Source organism: Myotis nattereri (assembly GCF_964212035.1).
Source record: "Myotis nattereri genome assembly, chromosome: 15".
NCBI lineage: Eukaryota > Metazoa > Chordata > Mammalia > Chiroptera > Vespertilionidae > Myotis > Myotis nattereri.
This window is the reverse complement of record NC_138090.1, coordinates 14,038,485-14,065,226: the sequence shown is the minus strand read 5'-3', so window position 1 is coordinate 14,065,226 and position 26,742 is coordinate 14,038,485. Positions and strand designations below refer to the sequence as shown.

The window sequence follows — 26,742 nt, the reverse complement described above, 5'->3', positions numbered from 1 at the left end:
AGTCACCGGGGCTGGTGACTGGTTCCACTACTCGGGCAATCCAGATCCACCCAGGGCCCAGGCGTGGCTAGGAAAGGCTGCTTTTCCTCCTCAACCCCCACTATCCATCTCAGGGGAAGGAAGGCCAGCCCAAACAGTGGCTGTTTGGTTTTATGATTAGTCTCCAGTAAAGATAGGGTTTCAGGCTTTATTCAAGCTTCCCTGAGAAGAGTTTAAGATAAGGGGCAGCAGGTGTTTGCTGGCTGAGATACCTAATCCTCCCAAACCACCTTATCAGCCAAAGCAGCAGGGCCCTGGTGGAGGGGAATCTGAGGCCGCAGGAGCCAGAGGCAGAAGCTCGGGGGAGAGACAGGAAGCGGCCTTGACTGTGGGCTACGGTGCTAAGGACCAAGGGCGGGTGAGGTTTCTTACCTTATTTCTCTTTTCACTTCCCCATCCAGGGCCTGGGTCTGAGGCTTCCGGACACCCTGAGCCTCGTCCTTCGGAGCCTTCGTCTTAACCTTGCGCCTGCATCAGAACCACCGGGAAGGCTTGTTAAAGCAGCCACCAGGGTCCTGCCTGCAGTTTGATTCTGCCGGTGACGTGGCTGCTGGTGGCCCAGGGACTGCACTTGGAGGACCTGCTTTCCAGAGGGTCACTCTTGTGGGAAGAAAACGTTTATTTCAACGTCAGCCATCTTTTCAGCTTCACGTCAGATTCTATCCTGTCAGTTCATTGCAAAGAAAACACTGAAATTTTTCTTGAACCAAGGTCCACGTGCATGGTTCTCTGCCTGCTGCCTCTTCGGCCCTATCCCTGCATCCGTGGCTGGGCGCTGTCGGGAGTGTTCGATTTCGCTGACATGCAGAGTGAGCTGTCTGTCTGTCTGTCTGTCTTGATTTTGATGATGGTCGGGCGTCATTTAAAAGAAATACAATAAGGCTCTTTTCCAAAGGAGGGAAATCCCCTCGGAGGGTGACTGCAAGGATGGGTTCAAAGGAAATCATTGAAGTGAATGAACTGCTGTCCAGGCCTCATAAGGGACTAACTGGTAGTCGTTACCGATGAACACAAATAGCACCGTGTGCCACACGTGAATTCACTTACCCTCCACAGGACCACCTCGTTTTATGCATGAAACCTCTGAGGCAGGCAGAGGTTAAGAGATGCTGGGAATTAGCACAGCTGCCCCCAACCCCAACCTGTCTCTCAACACAGCCCATGGCAGAGGAAATCACGCGGTACATACGCCCCATAAGAAATGAAGTCCCCGGCAGCCCTGGTGGGGCTCAGCTCAGGGGTCAGGAGGTTAACTGGTTCTCTCACAGACGGGAGACTGAATCCACAGGGAGGAAAGCAGGTCTGTCCCCACCTGGGCCTGCAAAGGGATCCTGAGTTTCCTCTACCAAGTGCGGAAGCTATGGTGAAGCCGGCGGGGTGAGCGCTCACTCCCCTCCCACAACTCTGAAGTCTAAAAACCATTGAATTTTACACTTCAGTGGGTGAATGGTATGGTATGTGAATGTGAATCAATAAAACCACTTAAAAAAGGAGTTCACTCCCCTGACACCTCTGGGAAAGTTCCTTTAATAAAAAAGTTCTAGTACATTTACCCGATTGTCATCACCCTTCGTCTACAGCACTCCACGGGGAAAATAAAAATAAAGGACAACCTAGACACGCTCAGTATAAAAACGCAGCAATCGGTTCAGATTAGGAGGCCTCGGGCCTGGAGAGCAAAGAGAAATGTGTGAGGCCGAGAGCCCAGCAGCTCTGGGCTGGGCTCTGAAGGCTCCAGGGGACCGCTGAGGACCCGCCTCTAACTTTTTGAAAATAGCATTAAAAAAAAAAAAAAAAAAATCCGGGCTGTTAAAAGCAGCCTCTTCCTAAGGGGAAAGGTCCATTCCAGAGAGAGCAGTATCTTGGGGCGTCAGGACACAGGGCTGAGCATTTCATGGCAGGGAAGAGACTCCTGAAAATTCAGCCTCCGAGGCACCCAGCCCGAGGCTGCGAGGTTTCAGTGCTGAAGTCCAACGGCCCATGTTTGAAGGGCTGAGACCCAACCCATCTGCTGTCAGACTCGAGGCCTCTTCCCTGCAAGTTGCTAAGGCCACTTCTCAACAGCTCAGAGTCCTGGGCTGAGGGGGGACTGAGCCCCTTTGCAGATGCAGCTGGGCCCGCCGTGCAGCCCTGGGCCCTGCTGGCCAGAGGCCTAGTCATCCTGGCCAGCCCCGTACATGTCCGCCAGCTTCTTGAAGCGGCCGCCCCATTCGTTCAGATAGTCATAGTCCTGGTCCTGGTCAGAGGCCGAGGAGGTGAGGGAGCTCAGCGAGGGCGCCTCAGAGCCGCAGCCCTCGTAGTCGAACACCAACAGGGAGTCATAGGGCGGGGCTGTGGGGTCCGTGTTGGCCGCCTTCAGGTTCTGTAGCGACAGAGAGCAGGTGGTTAAGAGCCGCGGGATCCCACACTTGGCAGCTGCGAGGACTCAGGCAAGTTGGTTCACTGGGCTGAGCCTGCATTTCCTCACTTGCGAAGCCACTTCTCCCCTCCCTTGAGGTTTTGAAGGTTGACATGAAATCATGCAATGAGCTCGGCACGGGGCCCGGCATACAGCAAGTGCTCAGCGTGACAGGCCAGCACGGTGAAGGGCAGGGACCCCGACATCAGAGGGCTGAAGCCAGAACTCAGACTTCACACACTATCATGTGACGTAGGGCAGGTCCTTTAACCTCTCTATGCTGCTTTTTTCTCATCTCTGAGATGGGGAGACTTCACATAGTTTTAGAGGAATAAATGAACGCATGTAAAGTGCTTACTGAATAGTACCTGGCATAACAGCGGAACACTATTTCCTTATTTGTAAAACGAGGATGATGATGGGATTCCTACCCTGCAGAGTTGCCATAGGGGTTGAATGAGACACTATTTGCAAACTGTCCAATACCCAGAGACATTCCAGAAACTGACTTCATCTAAGGAAAAAGCTGCAGGTATTTAGCTCCAAGGTGTCTTCTTAAACCCACCACTCCAGGTACTTTCCCCAGATGCTTTTGTTTTAGCACGGCCCTCAAATACGCTCAGGCTACTTCTGGAAAGCAAGAAGTGTAGCTGCCTTTTATGCAGAAGAGCAGACTGAGCCAGAAGGGGTCAAAAGCCAGGGTGAGGTATCCTGGCTGCCCCTGAGCCCTTTGCCCACTGCTACTTCCTTGCACTCCCCAATCCATGCACCCACCCATCCACCCTTCCTATTAAAAACCTCCATTTACTGATTGTTACTGAGGTACCAGGCTCATATCATCTACCTCCTATATACCTAGTTCAGTGGTTCTTACAACCCTGGGAGCCAAAAATATCAGAGCCCATAAAAACAGATGCCCGTGTCCCTGGCATTGATATTTTTCAAGATTCTTCAAATGTGTGACTAGAATTAAGAACACTGGAGGCACTCAGCTACTAGCCACAATCGCTAGCATTACCTAACGCAGTGGTCGGCAAACTGCGGCTCACGAGCCACGTGCGGCTCTTTGGCCCCTTGAGTGTGGCTCTTCCACAAAATACCGACTTCTGCGCATGGGCCACGAAGTTTCAGTCGCACTGTACATGCGTGCCCACACGTGGTATTTTGTGGAAGAGCCACACTCAAGGGGCCACGGAGCCGCATGTGGCTCGCCAGCTGCAGTTTGCCGACCACTGACCTAACACATGGGAGGTGCCGGTCAGTGGTTCCCAAACTTAAATTACCTGGGAGTCTTTAAAACATTCCAATGCCCAGGTATGATCCAGGGCAATTAAATCACAATCTTGGGTGTAGGGGGGTGGGGAGAGTCCAACGCATCAGTTTTGACGTCCCCAGGAGATTGCAATGGGAGGGCAGCTTGGGAGGCACCATGCTAGCCCTGTTCCAGGTGCTTATGCATCCAATCCTTAAAGCGACCTGTAACACAGGTCCCAACCGACTCCACACCAGGAACACCTGGCACTTTCAGAAATCCAAACCCAGGTTCTCTGGCTCCAGTTTTTTCCTAACAACCACTATACAGGGTGGGGCAAAGTAGGTTTACAGTTGTTCATATGGAAAATAATACAATAACGAATAAATAAGAATAAACTGTTTTGGGTACTCAAAACCGCACACCCACTTCTGCCCCACCCTGTATTTGTTGAATAAATGAGTAAATGATTCCTAATCCATTCTTTACCACTCTGCAAGCTAGGGTTTCATAAAGCAGAAGACAGAAGCACAGACATTACTCAAAGGTGCCAGAGGTCACACGACTGGTTGGTGGTGAAGTCAGGATTTGAACCAAGAGCCAAGACTCTGGCCCATGCTCTTTCCCCTGTGCCACTGGAGCCTGAGTACAGGGCTGCCCTAGGCCGGCCCCCATGCTCACCTCGGTGATGAAGTTGCCGATTTCATCGGGGTTGGCTGGCCGCTGGCGGTACATGGGCGTGGGGATAAAGGCTGGCGCCACATCGTTGCGGAGAACCACCTTGGGCCGGGCCTCCAGACCCCGGTGGAGTTGGGTGATGTCATAGTCCTTTGAGAAGGGAGAGCATGAGATTGAGAAGGACTCCCCTGCTCCCCCACCATCTACATCTCACCCCACTTTGCTCCCAGTTGGATGTTCTGGTTCATGGGTAGGTCTGAGAAGACAGAAACGTCTGTGATTTCTGAAAGCCCTAGTCTCCACATCCAGGCTGAAGGTCACCTTATTTGGGGCCAAAGAGACCACAGCAATGGACCAGGTAGAGCAGGCTGATTTTTAAGTTGATAATTTTGTATGGCCCGAGATGTTATGTTAGGCCAGGGTCTGGTCAATGTAGCTAAGTAACATGGTTAGTTGGTTGACTTGACCACCCCTGACCAGTGGCCCCACACCCCAGGTCTCCCAATGCCCTACCTGGTCCTCCTCGCCACCCCCCTCTTCGCCATAGTAGAAGACGTTGTCACGGGTGTCGTCTTCTGGGAGCAGAAGGGGTTCCTTGACCTTCTGCTTCTTTCTCACCAGCAAGAGGAGCAGTACCAGGAGGACTGAAAGGGTGGGGAAGTGTGAATATTCACGGTCCCCCACAACCACACAGGACCCCCAGACTCTCAGAGCCCCATCTAGTTTTAGATCCCTCCACGCAGTAGCCAGAGCGTAACACACTTCAATCACTCCCTTGCACCTAGGAACACCTGTAACTCATCAAGGTGTACAGGATCTGGCCCTGGCCTGTTCCCATCCCTCCCTCTCCCCCACCCAGGTCTAGTCACAGTGGCCTCCTCGGAGCTCCTTAAATATACCCAGCGGGTCCCCCACTTCAGAAAAGCCTCCGGGCTTTTCCCTTGCCTGGAACACTCTCTATGCACATGCAAGGCTCTCACCCTTCAAGTCTCAGCTCAGTGTCGCCTCCTCCTGGCAGCACTGTGACTTCATCCCCATCTACAATTCTACATCATTTATTGTCAGTCTTCCCTTATTAAGGGTACTGGTCTTAGGGAAATTCTCCTTTGTAGGGATGGGACTCTTCTAGCTGATGTTCCTTTTCTACTGACTGAATGACACTCCTGGAATTCGGAGTTTAAGGAAGAGATGGGCAATGCTGGCGGCCCTTGGTCCCAGAAGTTCAGTGTAGAATCAGGTTTTCTAACTACCCCATCCTTAGAGGGGAAAGGGCACTGGTACTCACACAGCAGAGCCAGGACGGCCCCCAGGATGGGGAGCAGGAGAAAGCCCCCCTTCCAGGGTATGGGGCAGGTCTCCACGTGGCCGTGGCAGTCGCACACGGTGGCCTTGATCACTGCCAGCTGTTGCTTGTTGCCACGGTCAGACAGAGAAAGGTGCACATCGTATGTGTCTTGCTTTAGGAACTTCTTAAGTGACAAGGCCACTGTGTCTCCTGGAGTGGACAGATAATTTATTCACCTCGGGAAACCATAAATGGAACAGAGTGTATCACAGTGGAGGTTTGAGGCAATAGCCTCTATACCTGGGTGACAAAGGAAAGTATCCGAAAAGCACACTTTGATCAAGTGTTAAAAATTGGTAGTTGGCCCTGGCCAGCAGAGCTCAGCTGGGTGTCATCTCGTGTACCAAAAGGTTGCTGGTTCAGTTCCTGGTCAAGGCACATGCCTGGGTTGTGGGCTCCATCTCCCATGGGGGGTGTGCAGGAGGCAGCTAGTCTATATTTCGGATGTTCACTCTCGTATGGAAGTTTCTCTCTCTCTCTCTCTCTCTCTCTCTGAAAATCAATAAAATACCTTTAAAAATTTTTTTATATATGGCCGAAGCCAAATTCACCATCATGGTAAGGATTACTGGGGCAGAAAAAAAAACAACTTACATTAAAAAACACACACACAATAATCACAGTATTTTTAAAATATGATGTTTCTTAAAAGTCTTGTCATGCAGAGCCAGTAATTTCTTAGCACCATTAGCTGCTAGACCAGCGGTCGCCAACCGGTGGTCCGAGGTGGTCCGTGAGGTCCGAAAGGTTGGCGACCGCTGTAGACTGTTCTTTGCCTCAAAAACAACACTGTTCTTCCTAGGACAGTGATGGCGAACCTTTTGAGCTCGGCGTGTCAGCATTTTGAAAAACCCTAACTTAACTCTGGTGCTGTGTCACATATAGAAATTTTTTGATATTTGCAACCACAGTAAAACAAAGACTTATATTTTTGATATTTATTTTACATATTTAAATGCCATTTAACAAAGAAAAATCAACCAAAAAATGAGTTTGCGTGTCACCTCTGACACGCGTGTCATAGGTTCGCCATCACTGTCCTAGGAGATAGCTAACCTCATGCTTTCTTTCATCATCACCTGAGGATATTTTTAAAATTGATTTTTAGAGAGAGAGGAAGAAAGAGAGAAACATCGACATGAAAAACATTGACTGGTTGCCTCTGTATGCAGCTCGATCAGGGACTGAACATACAACCTAGGTATGTGCCCTGACTTGGAATTAAACCCATAACCTTTTGGTGTGTACGGCAGCGGTTCTCAACCTGTGGGTCGAGACCCCTTTGGCGGTCGAACGACCCTTTCACAGGGGTGGCCTAAGGCCATCCTGCATATCAGACATTTACATTACGATTCATAACAGTAGCAACATTACAGTTATGAAGTAGCAACGAAAATAATTTTATGGTTGGGTCACAACATGAGGAACTGTATTTAAAGGGCCAGAAGGTTGAGAACCACTGGTGTACGCGATGGTGCTCCAACCAACTGAGCCACCTGGCCAGGGCTAACCTCATATTTTAATAGTCCTGTTAACTGGCCACTGTTTTCCTATTTGAAAGTTCACTACCATTCACTACTGCAGCATTTTGCTCTTGCAAATAGTAAATACAATGTTTACACCTCAACTGCATGATAGCATTTCAATATCCTAAGCACTGATACTGTGAGCATCAATTACTAATAAATTCAAATGCACACGACTTGGTGACATAACATGTTGTTAAGCAGGTCAGAGAGGACGCTAACCTGTGTTATGACTGCACACAAGTCAGGGTTGCTGGAAATGAGGCTGCAATGGGCACTGAGCTAACCGGCCTTCAAAAGCCCAAGGTGTGTGGCAGGCTAACCACAGGCAGAAGCTGAGCTCGGTGCAGCCTGCACAGGGGGCATTATTCTGGGGAGACGGTGGGGCAATCCTAGAGTGGGGAGAGGGGCTATGTTTGCAGGTGAGAAATACAGTCAGGGGCATCTCTGAAAAAAGACCTTCTGTTTAGAGGCAAGGTTCTCAGGCAAGAGAGCTACTTAAGCTTGCATGGGACTATTTTTCATCATGCAGGACTTCCCCAAGCATGGCAGATCCTCACCACTCAATGCCACAGTATTTCCCAATCCCTGGGACAATAAGAAACAGCCCCACATTTCCAGCTCACCTGCCTTCAGGGGTGCTGGCCTATGCCAGCAGTGACCATGAGCCATTTTCAGTTCAAAGCCTCTGTACATTCACTGGGACCCTCTTAGTGAAAAGGCCAGAAGGGAACATTCACCCCGTGCCACCAGCAGGGCGAGTTCTGCAGGCTGAATGTCTGGTCTGCTGTGTAGAGGCCAATGTGGGGTATTTCACAAACACCTCTATCACCACGCTGTTCCCAGGCACCGGAGGGCCGATTTCTCAGTTGGTGGTGGTGGCGGTGCTGGTGGCCGTGGTGATTAAACTGACACGTACTATGTACCAAATCCTACTCTAATCTTCACCATAGCTTGGAGGCAGGTACTGCTATCCCTCTTGTACAAATGCAGGAACTGAAGCTTAGGGAGATCAAGTAACCAGCTTGAGGTCGCACTGAGTCAAGTTTGAATTAATTCCCCTGACGACGGGGACAAGATCAGGTCAAAAAACTAAATTAAAACCAAGAACCAGGTATCACTACTGTTATCAGGTGCTAGTACCATTGGGCTTTGGCCATAACGCTCACACCTGACAGAGCCAGAGCTGACCTGTTGGGAAGTCGCGGTGGTGAAAAGGGCCGCGGGCATCTACCAAGCACTGACGTGCCAGACACAACCTTTCCCTGTGATCACTCACCCTCCATCGTAACTGCAGAAGCAGGTTCAGTTACTGGCACCATTTTATAGACAGGGGAATCGAGGAACAATCACAAAGCTAGTAAATGAAGGAGTCAGGTCTGGGACCAAGGCCTTGTGGCTCCAGAGTCTACTCTCTCTGAAAAACATGATCAGGGAGGGAAAAATGTCTCGTAGGCCACAAGGGGGTGACAGGAGACCGATTTGGGCTCCCCGAGGGAAAGGTGCTAGATAGATATACCCAAACCACAGGGATCACAGAAATGAGCCAATGCGGGTGTCTGAGCAGCTGGAAAGTCCTTTCTGCACTGGGACTAGCAGCAGTAATGGACACGGGCATCTGGTTTCACCGCAGCAGAAGGCAGAGCCCGACTGTACTAGTTCCCAGATGCCGGAGGACCGATTTCTCTCCTGGGGGGACGTGGCCCCAAGAGGAAGAGGAGAACGTTTTTTAAAATATACTTTTTTTCTTGATTTCAGAGAGGAGGGGAGAGGGAGAGAGAGACAGAAACAACAACGATGAGAAAGAATCATTGACCGGCTGCCTCCTGCATACCCCACAAGACTGGGGATCGAGCCCACAACCTGGGCATGTGCCCTGACCGGGAATCAGACCGTGACCTCCTGGTTCTTAGGTCAACGCTCAATCGCTGAGCCATGCTGGCCAGGCAAGAAGAGAAGATTTTTTTTTTTTTTTTAAAGAGATAGATCAGAGAGAGAGAGGAAGAGAGAGCTTTTTTTTTTTCTTTTTTTTTTTAAATATATTTTATTGATTTTTCACAGAGAGGAAGGGAGAGGGATAGAGAGTTAGAAACATCGATGAGAGAGAAACATCGATCAGCTGCCTCCTGCACACTCCCTACTGGGGATGTGCCCGCAACCAAGGTACATGCCCTTGGCCAGAATCGAACCCAGGACCCTTGAGTCCGCAGGCCGACGCTCTATTCACTGAGCCAAACCGGTCCAGGCAAGAAGAGAAGATTTTTAAAGGAGAGTGATGCAGACCCTGGCCAGGATGCTCAATTGGTTGAGTGTTGTTTCATACACCAAAAAGTTGCCGGTTTGATTCGGGATCAGGGTACATACCCAAGTTTCGGGTTTAATCCTTGATTAGGGCGCATATGGGAGGCAAATGATCAATGTTTCTCTCGCACATTGATGTCTCTCTCTCGCTCCCCTTTCCCTCTCCCTAAAAAAATAAGTAAATGAAAACATATTTTTAAAAATACTGCAACCTTAAAAAAAAACAAAGTGATGCAATGCTTCTCCAGGGACCTACTGGCACTTATTGGATCTGCTTCTCTCATGCACCTGGGGTCATCACCCATTTAATACTAGTAAAGCCCCTCTCTAGGCCTGTGGCAAATAAAGTACTACTGGAGGCCGAGACGCTACAGGGGTATCAGAAAGAGAAAGGACAGAAGCAGGTGGGAGCAGGGTTGGGGGCCAGGGACTCTGGCTTCAATCTGTATTGCTCACTTACTCTGTGCCCATGGGCATGCTTTTTAACCTCTCTGAGTCTCACTCTCATCTGCAAATAGGGAGAAAAAATACTGACCACAGAGGTGGTAGAAATATTAAATAAGGGAAAAAGAGAAAGCATCTTGCACATCACCAAGGTTCAATAAACGGGAGGCAGCAGAGTATTAGGGTAAATCCAACTGCCTGGATTCAAACCCTGGTGCCATCAATTTCTAGCCATAGAGCCTCAAGCAAGGTCAGCCCTGGTCTGTAAGCCTTGGTCTCCTCATCTGTAAAATGGGTGTGCACACGTGTGTATGTGAGGGTTTAAAAATCTAACCTACGTAAAGCACCTGAAGTTGTGTTTAGCACCAAGTAAGCACGCTCAGTGCACTTTACTGCTATCATGGCGTTGGGACCCTGACTCAGGTGACAGTCACCCCCCCTCTCTCTGGGCTTGTTTTTCCATTTACACAGGACGGCAGTCGGGCTAGAATGGTATTTAACACGTTAGGCGCCCAGCCTGTTTTGTCTTCTGCACGGAAAGTATAGTGTCAGTCATCGGTGACTGGCTGGGCGCTTAACGTGTTAAGGTTCTTATGAAATCCCACAGGCTCCCGATAGGTAAATCATTAGCCTTGGATTGATGTTCTCGAGACCATGACCTCTGTGGCCCACAGGATACTCAGTGGGCGTGTGTGTGGGGTCCTGATGTGGGGCAAACCCACCCAGCAGAGCTGGCACCCGCCTGCCACCATCACTCATTACCTTTCTCATTGACCTTTGCCGTCCAGTAGATGTCCGAGTCCTGTGTGAGCTGGGCCTTGAAAGGGGAGGCGTGTGGGGACAGGTCCTTGTCCGTGATGTTCAGCACCTGGGGCACAGGGCTTTGGTTGCAGATGGTGATCTGACGGGGCTCGGGGACAGGGCCGTGGTCGTTGACGTCCACCAGTGTTAGCAGGAGGGTCCCCGTGCCAGTGGCGGGAGGGCTCCCTGTGCATAATGACACGTATGATTCTTCTCAACATCTGCCCTTGATTGGGTTGATGAATCAATGTTAAGCTTCCCTATGACCCAGTCGGCCTCAGGGAGGGTCCTGTTACTGCCTGGCTGTAGCCTCTGAAGACCTTCCATACACTAGCTTCACTATAGATCAAACCAGTGATGGCAGATACAAGGCAATGAGCCAGCATTCTCGTTTATGTGTCCACAGCAGATATAACTAACTGACCAGAGCATAGAATTGCAGCCACTTCATCCAGACAGCCACTAGCATTCTGTCACAAAGCACTACTGGCCACCTCTGGGCTAATGCAGCTTCCCTTCACAGACCTCTCACCTGCCTCCAGGCCTCCATTCACTATGTGTCAAACAGAGATGATAATCACATCACAACCCCCACCCTGCCATCGTGTGACATCACTAATCAAGCATGGCACTTCCAGGCAACCCCTTTCAATTAATCCAGGGGACACGGACAGGCTAATTCAGGGCTTAGTGAACCCCAAACTTAGGCTTCGAAATATCTCCTAACTCAGGTTTTAGGAAATCAGAACCATAGCCAGCCACCCAAGGACCAGTCTTGAAAACACTCCTCTGTAGGACCCCTTCGAACCCTCCAGATTGGATTGCTAACACTCTCCTACACGCACACACACACACACACACACACCCCTACTCCCCCTATGGAGGGGACATGCTGTTATGTGACCTGGGAACCAAAAGTGCCCATGAGGAGGGGCTGGGAGGAAGCTCTCACCATCGTCCGTGGCCAAGACCATGACTTCATAGATGTCGTTCCTCACAAACCGCTCATCCTCGCGGTCCAGGACTCCCGCGGCAGTGACCTGCCCACTGTCCGGGTCCATCGCCAGCCACCCTGCTGGGTCTCTCAGGATGTGGTAGCTGGAGTGGAAAAGTCAAGAAGAGTCACACACAGAATACTCAGAATTCTGGCTTCCTCATCATTCAAAGCTTCCTCATGCCAACTAGCGGACAGTGCCCTGGCACGCAGGGCTCCTGAGCAGGAGCATGTGGAGAGAGCATCTTACACTAAATGGGAGCCCGAGCAGCAGGTGAGGGGCCAGCACGGATATGTGAGAAGGAGCAGGAACACCTGCCCCCTAAACCCCAGCCCAGAGTCTTTAGCCTTGGGGAGGGTGGGAAGGGGAGCCAGGGGACATGTTCAAAATACTTCACAATCTTTACGGCAATAAGAACAAACACTGGCCATGATAAACAACCATCCAGAAGGTTCAAAATACTTCACAATCTTTAGGGCAATGACAACAAGTACTGGCCATAATAAATAACTGTCCAAAAAGTTCAAAAGATTTCACAATCTTTACAGTAATCAGAATACTGGCCATAATAAACAACTGTCCAGAAGGTTCAAAATATTTCACATTTTTTTAAATATATTTTTTCATTGATTTCAGAGAAGGAAGAGAGAGAGAGAAAAACATCAATGATTAGAGAGAATCATTGATTAGCTGCCTCCTGTACGCCCCACACTGGGGATCAAGCCCGCAACCCGGGCATGGGCCCCGACCAGGAATAGAACCATGACCTCCTGGTTCATAGGATGATGCTCAACCACTGAGCCATGCCCGTTGGGCAAAACATTCCACAACCTTTACGGCGATGAGAACAAACACTGGCCATAATGAACAACGCCCAGTGCATTGTTCCAGTGCATCCGGAGGCATCGGAGCCCAGCCCCTGCATACCTGACCCTCTGGCTCCCCCTGTCCGGGTCCTGCGCAGTGTAGGTGCAGACAGGCTCCCCAGCAGAGATGTCCTCCAGGACCTCAACGGCATTGGAGGGCGGGACGAACACGGGGGCCTCATTCACATCCTCCACGTGGACCACTACGGTGGCCGTGGAGGTCGGGAGCTTCACTACGAAGGGAGCCTCGTTGGTCACTTCAATGTACAGCGTGTGCTGGTTTTTGGCCTCAAAGTCCAAGCCCTGAGAAGGAAGAAGGAGGATCTGAGCTGCCAGTTCATGAGGAGGCCCCCTGCAGAGATGGGGTGTCAGAAGGAAGGGCCCACCACGCTGCCCCTTCCCTACCCAGAAAGCCACCTGCATTTCCTGAGTGGCATCTAGAGGGGCCTCTCAGACCACCCCACGGCCCCAAAGGCAACCGGACTGGTGAGCCCCAGAACTGGTTCCCAATGGGGTGGTGCCGCCCCCTAGTGGGCACTGTAGACACTTGTGAAGGCATTTCTCTCTGTCATAACGACTGGGGGTACCACTGGCATTTACAGGCTGAGGCAGGGACACAAGGAACTGTCCCATATCCATGTGACTAGACAACATTCCGCTGGGCAATTTGTGTATTCACGGGTGTGAAAAATCTGTTTACAATTGCAATCTAGAACATGTTTTACGTAAAAAACCCTTTTTGGTGTGGTTTTAATATAGACTGAATTTTCTAGGAATGGAACTTCTGAGGGGGAATTGTAATTTGATTTGTTCAGGCCTTTCCCAAGAGTTGTTTATTTGCTGTTCTGGGGAAAAACATTAATACCACTTGTGTTGTGAGCCGCCTGAATGAGCCAGTGAATGTATTCACTACATTAGAATGATTCTACAGAGATACAAAAGAAATCAAAGAAAGATCAGTCCCATCTTCCTGAAGTATCAATTTTATTTACGTAGAAGATACCTAACTACTAAGTAATTCAGAATACCTTACTATCCAATCACCTAGATATGGATGAAGTTCAAAATTAGCAAGAATTCCAATAAGACAGAGACCCTGTGTGTGGACTGAGGCCAGCCAATGGACACTGGGAACTGAGCGGAGAGGCTCCACTGGCCTGCTTCGATGCGACTGGGCCCCTGGTTAAGATTTAGTATGAAGGAAGGAATTCCGCCACAGGAAAGGGATGGGGAAGTGCCGGAGGCCACTGGCCCGGTGCGCGCTCTGATGAACGAATGGTCCAAGGCACATGTCCCCAGGCAGGGGTTACCTGCCTCCTTGTCCTGGAGGCTGCAGACCCGACTGTCCCAGGTGTGGCCCTCGTCTAAAGCCCAAACGGACTCACCTTCTTGGTTGTCAGGATACCCTGGTTGCTCTCGGGGTGGGTGGTGATGGTAAAATGGTCCCCACTGTCACCTTCCAAGATGCGGTAGGTGGCACGCCATGCCGGTGAGTTGGGGGCGTCCAGATCAGTCACGGTCAGCCTCTGTACCTCATGGCCCACCGCGTTCTCGGGCACATGGGCCTCATACTGTCAGTGGGAAGCACAGTAGTCAGAGCAGAGACCAACACTCAGAGAGACTGTTCCTTTCTTCTCCTGCTGTGAATCCTCCATCCAGCTCTAGGGCGCCTCATGCCTCTTGGCCTTTCTGGGACCACCCGACTCAGTCACCAGGGTTTCGGGGCCTCCCAGCTGCTGGGACAGACCACAGCCATCTCGGGCCTGCTTTCCCTATACCCAGGGGCCTGATACTCCAGGAATCTCACCGGTCTGGGTGCCCAACCCCCTCCAAGTGTGACCACCTATGTAGTTGAGATCGGGAAGGCATAAGTGCTCTGGGGCAGGGACCGGGATCTTTTTTGGAAGTTCTAGAACAGATGACAACGACTAGGAAGTCAACTGCTTGGAACAAATTTTAATCAGCCTTAAGTAATGCTCTGCAGCCAAAGCTGCCTCAAGACAGAAGGGAGTTAGGTATCGTCTCAACTGGCCCCGAGTTCTGTCACTGGAATGTATAAGCATTCACTGGGTGGGCGGGTAAATCAGAAGTTTTTTTTATCATCGGAGATTTTCATATGGACTTATACACCAGGGGTTGTGTTACACAGATGATTTTATTTAAAACTCAGAACAATGCAGCAGGTGTTATCATGATCCCCGTTTCTCAGATGAGGAAATGCAGCACAGAGAGGTTAGGGAGTTTGCCTGAGGTCACACTGCTCGTTGGTGGTGGGGCTGGAACTGAAGCAACGTAAGCTGGTTCTGGAGTTTCATTAGAAAGGAAACCCCTCGTCCTTCATTGCTGATTCAGGAAGAGGGAAGGAAGGAAGGGCGTTACCTTTTGGGGATCAAACACGGGAGTGTTGTCATTGGTGTCGAGGACTTCCACGATGGCCACTGCCGTGGTGGTGGAGCCTTCCCCGTCCAGGTCGGTAGCCTGGACGGTCAGTGTGTACTCAGGGACTTTCTGGGGAGGAGAGGAGAGTGGAGGCCACTGAGAGTGCATGCCAGGGACCAATTCCAGCATGTCATAATTTCAAGAGTTTCATCAAAAGGTTGGTAAGACTTGGGGACTCAACAGGGTTGAGTCACACATGTTAAGTCACCTGTTGGAAATGGCTAAAGGCATTTTCCCAAACCTGAATAGGAAACTGACTGTGGCTGCCAGACAGTTAAAGGGCATCTTAATCTACATGTTATTGCCTCCTACTGGCCAAACACCTGTACAGCCGTAGGCTAATTCCCCCATTCTGACAGTGGACTCTGTACCAAACCCTGACCCTTTGAAGTGTATTGTTCAAAAGCATGGGGTCCTGGGGACGGAGAGAACCTAAGACCTTAGACTTAAGATCTTAGAACTTAGCTCCTTTAGCTAAGCTCCTCTGACCCCCAATGCCTTTCAAAATTATATCTTGTCTCCGGACTCTTTATTAGTCTCTGGACTCCTATGTCATCTACACACAGCCCCTTCTCCAGATTCCCGAACGCTTCTTAATGCTGGGACAAGATCCCTGGCAAGTGCAGCCTTAGGAGAATGCGGAGGGCAGCAGAATGTTTCTCCCTCTCACAGTGTTCTCTTGACTCCTCAACCCACCTCCCGAAAGAACAGAAGCAAAGGGTGGAAGGGGAGGGAAACTGCCCATACAAACAGCATCCCTGGGCCTGTCGGGGGCTGAAGCCTGGGCACTGCCCCCTGACCCTGGGCAGATGCAGAATGAGAGCTCTGAGCAGGGATGTGGTCAAAGGAATTAATGAGGAAACAGGAGGCAACTCCAGTATCCAAGGAGCTAATTCTACTTTGTGGTCCACGGGGGACAAATCTGGGCCATGTGCATGCTAAGTGAGCCGTTCCGAGAGGAAATGAGAAAACCTACAGAAAATATCAAATGTCTGCATTTTATAGCTGCCTCCTCAGCCTCAACAAGATGGTTTGGCGGCATGCCATGGGCCCAATGAGCTGAGCGACGCCAGCATAGGAACGGAGCAGCAACCACTGCCAGCTGACGTGGGTCCCCACTGCTCCACCGTGGGCTTTGGGAGCAGGGCCAGAGGCTTCTGCTCTGAGTGCCAGGCCCTGGCCTGGACAAACCTGGGTAGGCAGCACTTCTCCCAAGGGCCACTCACCTCCCGGTCCAGGCCACTGGAGATGACGCTGATGGTGCCTGTGCTCCGGTGGATGGTGAACATGTTGGGAGGGTCCTTTGGCTCCTGGCTGTGAATGGCGTAAGCAACCACCCCATTGTAGGTGTTGATGGCATCGTCCTCATCTGTGGCTGTCACCTGCATCACAGATGTACCTGGAGGGGAGAAAGGACGCGTGAGCCCCTTTCTGCTCAGCGGCTTAGAACCATATTCCTCTTTGTGACAGAGATCGCTAATTGGTGCCCATTTTCCATTCTCCCCTTCTCCTCCCTCCCTTCTTAGAGACATAATCCTCCACAATCACTTGAGGCTGGGCACAGGCTTACCTGGAACAAAGACTATTATTTCCCATCCCTTCCTCAGCTAGCTGTGACCACAACTCTAAATTCTGACAAATGGCATTTACGACTTTGGGGGACGTGTTTTTTCCGAGTATGGGTTTATTCTTCCCACCCTTCCCCTTGTCCCAGGTGGAATGGCTGGAGCTCCAGCAGCAACCATGAGACCACCTTGGGAACCACGCCAAAATAGCAGAGCAAGGAGATAGACGGGGTCTAGGTCTCCAACACTGGACAATAACCATTCCAGACTGAACTGACTACTTGTAGGCTTCCTAAATATTAAGGGGGGGAAAGGGGGATCTTCCATCTTGTTTAAGGTACTTAGACCTTATACTTAAGATCTTAGAACTTAGCTCCTTTAGCTAAGCTCCTCTGACCCCCAATGCCTTTCAAAATTATATCTTTCTTTTGTGTTTCTTTTGAGAATTTCTGTTATTGGCAGTCTAACCAATTTATACTTCTCTGTATGTATTGTCTACAATTCGGAGAGGAAGGAAGAGGACCCCCTTCCCAGCAGGACCCGTCTTTGAGAGCATTACTATGTACCTATTTTCCTGGTTTGCTGCTGGCCTCCCCGACACTCTTCTCCAGCCCTGGGAATTGATTGTTCGCTCAGCATAAACCATGTTCCAGAACCTCCTAGCCCAGTGATGGCGAACCTTTTGAGCTCGACGTGTCAGCATTTTGAAAAATCCTAACTTAACTCTGGTGCTGTGTCACATATAGAAATTTTTTGATATTTGCAACCACAGTAAAACAAAGATTTATATTTTTGATATTTATTTTATATATTTAAATGCCATTTAACAAAGAAAAATCAACCAAAAAAATGAGTTCGCGTGTCACCTCTGACACGCGTGTCATAGGTTCGCCATCACTGTCCTAGCCTCTACTGCTTTTCTGCAGCTGCCATTCACTGCAGAGCCCCTGGTAAGTGTTTCATATTACATAAGTGAGGTGTATTATCTCTAATCTTCAGAATCCTTTAAGTTGACATTATTGCCATTTTTAGATGTGAGGATTGAGGCTCAGAGGTCAAGAACTTGCCCAGGGTCACAGCAGGTAAAGAGGCGAAATCAAGATTCAAATCTAGTCTTTGTAGCTCCAAAGCTAGTGGTTCCTAAACCTGGCTGATCATCTGAGGCTTCTGGGAAATTTTCATATATAGATTCCAGAGCTCGAGTCCAGGATCACTCTTACTCAGGGATCTTGGGATCAGGCATCTGGATTTTAAAGAAGATCCCAGGTGATCTGTTGCAGAGCCAAGGAAGTCAGAGGTAGGGGGTCCTTCCACCCTTAAGGGTCTGGGCTGATCTCCAGATGGTACCATAAGTCGACCCAAGGCCACAGACCTCGATAGCTATCCCCTCCCCCAATCCTCTTACCGGGCAGTGCCCCCTCCAAGACACTCCCTTTGAAGACATCCTGGGTGAACTTGGGCTTGTGGTCATTCTGGTCTGTCACGATGATGGAGATGTTCATGGGCTCTTCCACGGAGGCGCCGTTCTCTGACACAGCGTGGCCAAAGAGCTGCGGGTGCACAGGTCTGGGGTCAACTTGGCGCCTCCCTTCCCACCAGGCCCCCGGGCCCTGCTTCTCATTGGATGCTAAAGGTTACTTGCCTCGTACTTGGCAATCTTCTCCCGGTCCAGCGGCTTATTCAACAACAACCAGCCTGTTTCCTTCTCTATGGTGAAGACACCCTCAGGGGGGCTGTCTGCCCCAGGCCCTGTGATGCTGTAGAAAATCTTGGTGCCTCTGTCCTTGCTAGATTTGAGCTGGAAGCAAAATGAAAAATGGCAGCTGACCAAGTGACAAATATCTCATGGGTGAGGAGGCGCTGCCTTATCAGAAACTGGTGCCACGAGAGAGTCTTTTCTTGGTGGGCCCCAGTGCTCAGCACCAAGAAACCTCTATTCAGGCCTTTAGGTGAGGGTCCCTGCAGCCACCAATGACGCCCAGGGAGAAGCACAGTCATACCTGATTCAGCCTCTGAGGGAAGGGACCCTTGCCATTCTCAGGGACAGACAGCGGCGGGAACACCCATTCTCTCTTGCGTCTTCGTAAGATACGTCTGGATGGAGAGGTCCTCAGAGCCTTACTTTCCTGTAAGGAGAGAAGACCCCTTAACCGAGATATGCAAACAGCTGGAACACACCCACCATCCTCACCTACAGGAGTTAAGGGTCAGGAGGCAGACCTGGATGGGTCTAAGGCAAAAGAAAAATTGGAATAATCTAAGGTCCAGAGGACCAATGGAAAATTCTAGAGTACATACATCTAGTGGAGTACTACGCAGCTCTAAAAATGAGGAGTAAGGAAGCTCTCTATGTGCTGACATGGAAAGACCTTTGATGTGTACTGTTGAGTGCAAAGAACAAAGTACAGAACGGTTTAGCATTTTATTTAACAAACACATAGTGCTTAACAGATGCCAGGCACTGTTCCATCTTCTGTGTAAAAAGTTAGGAAAATAAGACCATATCTTCATATTTGCTTATTTATAGACAAAGCCTGGGGAACACAAAAGAAATTAATAATGGTGATTATCTGTGGGAAAGGGGTGGAGAGGGCATTAGGCAGACGGAGAGAAAAAAGGGGAGGTAATTCATTGCATAATTTTAAACATATGTATTTTTTATTTTTGAACCATGTATACTAGTATATTAGCTATTCAAAACACTAAATTAAAAAGAAACAATGTGTGACCAAGTGCTTCATGTCCATCTTTTCCCAGGGGCTCATGGGATTGGCAGTTCTGTGTGGGAATTGCCTTCCCTCAGGGTTTACCCAGATGATACGGGAAAGAAAAGAGGTGAGAGAAAGAATCCAAGGTTACAAAAGCATTGGACCGTTACTCACAAGGCAGCTCTCTGCCGCCCCTCCTGGGCAGCTGCAAGCACTACACCGTGGTTTCGGAGGGCTAACACCACCTCCTCTGAAGGGATAATAAGGTGGCTCACAGCAGCCATCTGGGCATGCACAAAGAACACCTCACCCACTCCCCACACACACACACGGGTGGACACAGTGTTTTACCTGGACTGTTGTGTCGTTCAGTGCAGTGAAATCGTGATCAGTGCTACGCAGGGCCGACTCTTGCCCGGGGCAGCCCTTGAAAACTGGGGAGAAGAGAGAAAGGGAGTATTAGGAAGGAGGGGCTTCTGGAAGCTACCCCAGAGAAACTACAGCAGACAACAGCCCCCTGATTGGATCAAGGAGTGTTCTACTACAGGAGGTGGCTCGGCTTACCTCCTCTGAGCAGCGTTGTGACCAAATACGAGTTTCAGATGGGGCTTCCAAGTTTGGTCTCTAAAGGGAGGGCCACTTTGTAAGCCAAACCCCTTTCTTCACTCACGAGGCCAGAAAACCAAGATCACAGACATTGAGAGATATTGGTTCCCAGTGGCTCATGAGAAGTAGGGAATGGGGAGGGGGGCAAGGTCACAGCTGGAGGCAGAAGATTTTCATGCACTAAGCATCCTGCTACATCATCGCTCACACAGCTTGCTCTAAACCAGCAGTCGCCAACCTTTCGGACCTCACAGACCACCAGGGGTCCACGGAACACCGGCTGGCGACCGCTGCTCCAAAGGTTTCCTTAAACCAGTGGTCGCCAACATTTCGGACCACTGGTTGGCGACTGCTGCTCTAAACTACCTCAGCTTGTCACGCTCCTGGATCCCTCCTGCTTGGCCACTCTTTAAGTAACTTTGTGAGTTAATAACTGTCATTCACCAAGCCAGAGACGGGGCCCATTTTATCCTTACATCTATCCCACCAAGGTAGGTGTTAGTTAGTTAGCCTCTTTTCAAAGATAAGAAAACTGGGGTTCAGAAGCCAGGTCAGCCTGACCCTAAAGCATACGCTATATAAAACTCACAGCCAATGTTCTTACACGCTATGCCTGTGGCCAAATCAGGGAACCTGCCAGAGGCCACACGTGGGCCCATCAGCACCAGGCTCTGGCCCAGACCCCAGCGCTCATCGTTTTACTCGGCTGCAGCGCAGCCAAGACCACGGGGCAGTCTGTGCCATGGAAATGTCAGGGAGAGGCCTTCCAACTGTCCTTTTTTGAAGAATTGTCCTTGAGGCTCAGTGATGATGATGGTGATTGTTTTTCTTTTAAATCCTTCTTCAGTATTAGAAAGGGTAACAGATGAGGTTTTTTGATAAAGTACAAAAGTAATGTGAACATGACAAAGTATTCAAAGAATTTAATATAAAAAAGTCAAATTCCAAAGGATTAACATCCAGAAAATACAAAGAACTCCTTAAAACTCAACAGAAACAACCCAAGTTGTTTTGGGGGCAGGCAAAAAACTTGAAAGGACATTTTTCCAAAGACAATATACAAGGAAGGGCCAATAAGCATATGAAAGATACTCAATACCATTAGTCATTAGGAAAGAGCAAACCAAAATCACGAGGTACCTCTTCACACCCACTAGGATGGCTACTTTTTTTAAAAATCAACACATTTTTACGAATGTGTAACACCCCCACCCCTCAAATGGAAGATAGTAAGTGTTGACAACATGTAAATAAATTGGAACCGACATGCATTGGGAATGTGAAATAGTGGTTCCTTAAAAGGTAAACATAGAATTACCGCATGATCCAGCAATTTCACTTCTAGGTGCATACCCAAAAGAATTGTGGAAATTCAAACAGATATTCATATACAAATTTTCATAGCAAAATTATTCATAATAGCAAAAAGATAGAAACAATCTAACTGTCCATCAAGAGATGAATAGACAAAACGTGGTTTATACATACAATGGAATATTATTCAGCCTTTAAAAGGAATAAAGTTCTGATACACACTACAATATGAACAAACCTTGAAAACACTATGCTAAGTAAAATAAGCCAGTCACAAAAGGACAAATACTGTACGGTTCTACTTACATGAGGTACTTAGGATAGATTAATAGAGAAAGTAGAACAGAGGTCACCAGGGGCTGGGGATTTACTGTTTAATGGATATAGAGTTTCTGTTTCAGAAGATGAAAAAGTTCTGGAGATGGGAAACGGTGATGGTTGCACAACATTGTGAATGTACTTAATATCACTAAATTGTTTACTTTAAAATGGTTTTTTAAATGGTCAATTTTTATGCATATTTTAGCTCAATAGAAAAGTGGAAGTCCGACATGAGAGTGTAAAATGGGACCGTCATTTTGGGAAACTGTTGGTCAGTATTTACTGAAGCTAAATATACACATTCCCCAAGACCCAGCAATTCACTCTGAGATATAGATTCAACAAAAATACATTGACCAAAAGACATGCATTAAAATGTTCACAGCAGCACTGTTTATAATAGCTAAAAACTGGAAATAGCCCAAATGTCCATCAAGGTAGAATGGCTAGAAACATCATGGTATATTCACATAATGAAATGAATCAACTACAAGGACATTCTGGATGAATCTTACAAACATATGGTTCCCTAATAGAAGCCAGCTTGAACAGAGAACATATGCAGGATCCCATTAACATGAAGTTCAGAAACAGGCAAAACTAACCTAGGTGAAGGAAGTTATTAACATACTGGCCATAATTTGGGGAGAGGGGTTAGTGATAGAAGGGAGTGAAGGGGGACTTAAAAGCATACAGAGCTGCCTTCAGCTCCCCAGAGCCCAGTGCCAGCTCCCTAGAGCCCACAAGCTCTCACACACAGAGGCCGGATCCGTTGTGGGAAGGCTGGAATGTGCCCACGTGAAAGAGAAGATTGCTTAGAAACCAGCCCTGCCTCCTTGACGACATTCCCACTGAGGAGTCATGGGTTGTGACATGCCTGGCCAGTGGGAGGAAGGGAAAGAGAGACCAGGCCTGATTCCGCTCCAGAGGGCCTCAGGGGCACACGATCCCCAGGGAGAACCGCCCTTTACCTCCAACACACAGCTTTGTAGTCTCATCTTCTGAGGTATCTTGCTCTGCTTTAGGGCTAAAAGGACGAGGAATGACATGTGGCAAAGACTGCATCATCTTTAATATAGGGCAAGAGTTAGATAATCTAGTCCTGGCCAGGTAGCTCAGTTGGTAAGAGCATCATCCAAGGTTGCAGGTTTGATCCCTACTCAAGAAGCAACCAATGAATGCATAAGTAAGCAGAACAACAAATATCTCTCTAAATAAATAAATTTTAAAAGAGTTAGCCCCTAGCCGGTTTGGCTCAGTAGATACAATGTCGGCCTGCGGACCAAAGGGTCCCAGGTTCAATTCTGGTGAATGGAATTTCTGTACCTTGGTCGCAGGCGGCAACCTATGCAGGAGGCAACCAATTGATGTGTTTCTCTCTACCTTTCCCTCTTTCATTCTCCCTAAAAATCAATGGAAAAATATCCTCGGGTGAGGATTAACAACAAAATAAAAGAGTTAAATAACCTATGGGGTACTAACTCCATGCATTATTGATCAACTATGCAAAATGATATTTATAGTAGTGTTTAAGTTATCTAGGGAAGGACTTATATTATGAAGTAAAAAAAAGTAAGCAGAATGTAGAACTGTACATACAGTATATGTAATTAGTCACAGGAAAAAAGAAAAGACTGGAAGGAAGTCCACCTTCCCAATGATTAGGATTATCAGACATTTACTTTCTTGCCAGTGGAGTGACTCAGTCGGTCGAGTATCAAAAAGTTGCTGGTTTTATTCCAGGTCAGGCACATACCTGGGTTGCAGGTTTGGTTCCCGGTTGGGGCATTTGCAGATTAATGTTTCTCTCTCTGCAAGTGAGGATTAGAAATGTATGTTTAAGTATTCTCTTAACATGACTCTCTTAACAGGAATCATGTCTCCCCTAAAACTCGTATGTTGAGGTCCTAACCCCCAGTATTTCGGAATGTGACTGTTTTTGGAGATAGGGCTTTTAAAGAGGTGATGCGTTAAAATGAGGTCATAGGGTGAGTCCTAATCCAGTATGGATTTAGGGGCTTAAACAACAAAATTTTATTTTCTCATAATTCTGGAGGCCAGAAGTCTGAGATGAAGGTGTCACAGGGTTGGTTTCTTTTGAGGCCTCTCTCTCTCTCCTCGGCTTGTAAATGGCTGTCTCCTCCCTGTGTCTTTACATAGTCTTCCCTCTGTGACTGCCAGTGCCCAAATTTCCTCCTCTTATAAGGACACCATAACCTTTCCTCAGCTTTCTAGCAAACCAACCAACAAAGCATTCATTATAATAGCAAAAGTCCAGAAAACAGAAATGTCCATCAACAAGGTTAACTTTGGGTGATGCTACCATTTATACAAGAGAACATGATGTAGCCATAAAAACTATAAAAGATGAGGAAGTTCCTGTGTCTTGATATGGAAAGGTCTCTAAGACATATTGTTTTTGTTTTTTTTGTTGTTGTTGTTTTTTTTGTTTTTTTGTTTTTTTTAAATATATTTTATTGATTTTTTACAGAGAGGAAGGGAGAGAGATAGAGAGTTAGAAACATCGATGAGAGAGAAACATCGATCAGCTGCCTCCTGCACATCTCCTACTGGGGATATGCGCGCAACCCAGGTACATGCCCTTGACCGGAATCGAACCTGGGACCTTTCAGTCCGCAGGCCGACGCTCTATCCACTGAGCCAAACCGGTTTTGGCTCTAAGACATATTGTTAATTAAAAAAGAAAAAAGATATAGAACAATGCAGTCTCTACAAAATGCGAACATTTGTATTTTTAAATTGTATTTGAGAAATACCTCTAGAAGGTGACTCAAAAAACTGGGCTTACAGGTGGAGAGACGCAGCGAGGGAACAGGGATGAGACTTTTTAGTGTATACCCTTCTGAACGCTGACCCACGCGAACGCATTAGCTATTCAAACACTGGTAAAAAATTAAGTCACTTTTTCCATTCTTAACACAGTCCTCTTCCTAAGGGAGGGTCTTCAGCAAGCAGAGGGCTGACCAGATCAGTCTATCAGCGATTTTCCTTCATAAGAGACTCAATGAGCCCTTCAATCCTCCCCAGCAGGCTTCCCAGCAGGAAGCTAATGGAGTGACTCCCCTTATTACTCGGAAGCCTGAATCCTCCAAACTCTAAAAGCTGCCAGGAACCAGGAACTCTCTTTCTGCTATCTGCAAGATCTGCCCCCCAGGAACATGAACACGCTTCACTACTGCTTGCCAGCACATTTCCATTATTCTTATGGTTCCAAATATTCATTGCACAGTATCTGGGCTGTCCATCTATTCTTCGAGGAGACAGCGCCAACGATCAAGAAGCCAAGAGTGATATATGCCAACTGTACATGCCTCCCACTCAGGCCGCATATTCCAGTTGCATCAGAGGGCCTGGCCCCACCAGCTCCAACCCGCATTCAGCTGGAGGCAGAATACAGCCCAGGGCCTGGGCCAGGCAGGCAGGAACAAGCTTCAAAGGCCTGAGACACCCAGCTAAGTGTTTTCCTATCCAAATCCCCAAAAACTAACCTGCAAGGTGGATATTACACCTCCTCCCCTTTCTGACAACTCAGGAAACCAGAGGCTGCCTGGGGTTGAAGTGCCGCAAGAAGCCGTTTCGGACAGGTAAGCATACAAGGCCCACAACCAAGAAGCAGCAGGACCATATTTCAAATCCTAGAGGCAGGGAAGTGATTAAGAGCATGGGAACTGGAGACTGACAGGCTTGGGTTCAAATCCATATTGTATGAGCACACGGAAGCTGTCCTCCTCTGGAAAACAGGAATAATCATAGGTATCTCATAAGCTTATCAGGATTAAACGGGATAATGTTTCACACAGCACTGAGCACTGTGTCTCTAGCCCAAGCAAGCCTTTAATAAAAGTTACCTTTAGCCTACTCACAATTAACCTGGGCTTCAGGCTCCAAGTCTGGGCCTGCCCCTACAGCACAGAAAAACCATCTCTCAAAGTGGGTAGGGGCTTAGCTATAGCCAAATGCTTGGCCTGAGGGATGAAGCACTGAAGGGAGGAGGAGATACACGGGGCCAAAGAGCATAAAAGGGATCTGGCTCAGTCTGCATTTGGAGGACTGTTTCTTAGGGGTGCTCTGGGCTGATTGCGGGAGGCAGAGGATCGAGATCTCCAGGACAAGCTGACCTGCCCACGGAAGCTTGCTGAGACAACTGTAGGAATATGAGCAGTTTCCTCTGCGAGCCATGAGTCACAAAGAGACCGGTGAACAGTAAGCCGGGGGGGCAAAATCATTACAACTTCCTCCCAGATGCTTCCTGGCACCAGTGGCTTGCATCATTGGTTTCAAAATGAAATTGATCTGAAACCAGGTCTCGTAATCACTCATCCACCTTCTACTCCACCTTCTAACAGCCGGTAAAGTGAAGTAAGTAGACGTATTTCCTGTTCCTGACGGCAGCCTAGCTCCACAAGGCCACAAACCTTGGCCCAGTCCTGAAGGCATGAATGGGCCTGTGTCCAACTCTGCTTGGGGCCAGCTAGTGGGCGCTAATGAGCACATGGGCAACAGTTCCCATCTTAAGACTGGAAAACAGAGACCTACTATCCACCCACATTCCGTACGGTAAACAAAGTCAGTTGACTGCTTCAGATTCGGTTTCTCCCGCAGGAATTCTGAATCACAAAGCCAATGAACCTGGTGAAAAGGTAGATATAAATTGATAGCTTTCAGCACTGAGCCTAAATACACAGTTCCTCGAATACTGTACTGTTGGGGAAGGGAGTTGATAACCTGAGACTGCTTCTAGAGAAATTATAAAAACCAGAGTTCTAGGTATCTGCACTGGATAGGAAGACATCCAATGGAACCAGGAGTCCCTGGCCTGTGCTCAAAGCTCCTCTGTAAAGATCGCCCCTGCCAAGCCTGACCTCAGATCCTGAAATGGCACCCCTATAAAACTTGGGCAAGAAGAGTCAAGTCCCTGGGGTACTAGAGCTATTGCAGAAAGAAAGCTTTTTATTTCTTTATTATTTTAAATTTATTTTTAGAGAGAGGGGAGAAGGCAGAGAGAGGAAGATGGATGATGTGTTCTTCCACCACTCATGCACCCATTGGTTGATTCTTGTATGTGCCCCGACTGGGGATCGAACCTGTAACCTTAGTGTAGCGGCACAATGCTCTAACTAACT

General features: G+C 48.5%; 1 protein-coding gene across 1 annotated transcript in view; it reads right to left on the bottom strand.

The window, feature by feature from the left end:
* Positions 1 to 1,535: 1,535 nt before the first annotated feature.
* The window catches only part of CDH3 (cadherin 3), a 42,196-nt gene continuing 16,989 nt past the window's right edge, over positions 1,536 to 26,742 (bottom strand). Inside the window, exons 3-16 of the mRNA XM_081108516.1 lie at positions 19,709 to 19,791; positions 18,650 to 18,775; positions 18,292 to 18,447; positions 18,055 to 18,199; positions 16,311 to 16,483; positions 15,025 to 15,153; positions 14,031 to 14,216; positions 12,707 to 12,948; positions 11,737 to 11,882; positions 10,746 to 10,970; positions 5,653 to 5,862; positions 4,881 to 5,011; positions 4,371 to 4,517; positions 1,536 to 2,401 (exon numbers count right to left, since the gene is read on the bottom strand). Coding sequence (XP_080964642.1) covers positions 2,192 to 2,401; positions 4,371 to 4,517; positions 4,881 to 5,011; positions 5,653 to 5,862; positions 10,746 to 10,970; positions 11,737 to 11,882; positions 12,707 to 12,948; positions 14,031 to 14,216; positions 15,025 to 15,153; positions 16,311 to 16,483; positions 18,055 to 18,199; positions 18,292 to 18,447; positions 18,650 to 18,775; positions 19,709 to 19,791 — 2,309 coding nt within the window. The 3' untranslated portion in view covers positions 1,536 to 2,191. The remainder of the gene's footprint in view (positions 2,402 to 4,370; positions 4,518 to 4,880; positions 5,012 to 5,652; positions 5,863 to 10,745; positions 10,971 to 11,736; positions 11,883 to 12,706; positions 12,949 to 14,030; positions 14,217 to 15,024; positions 15,154 to 16,310; positions 16,484 to 18,054; positions 18,200 to 18,291; positions 18,448 to 18,649; positions 18,776 to 19,708; positions 19,792 to 26,742) is intronic.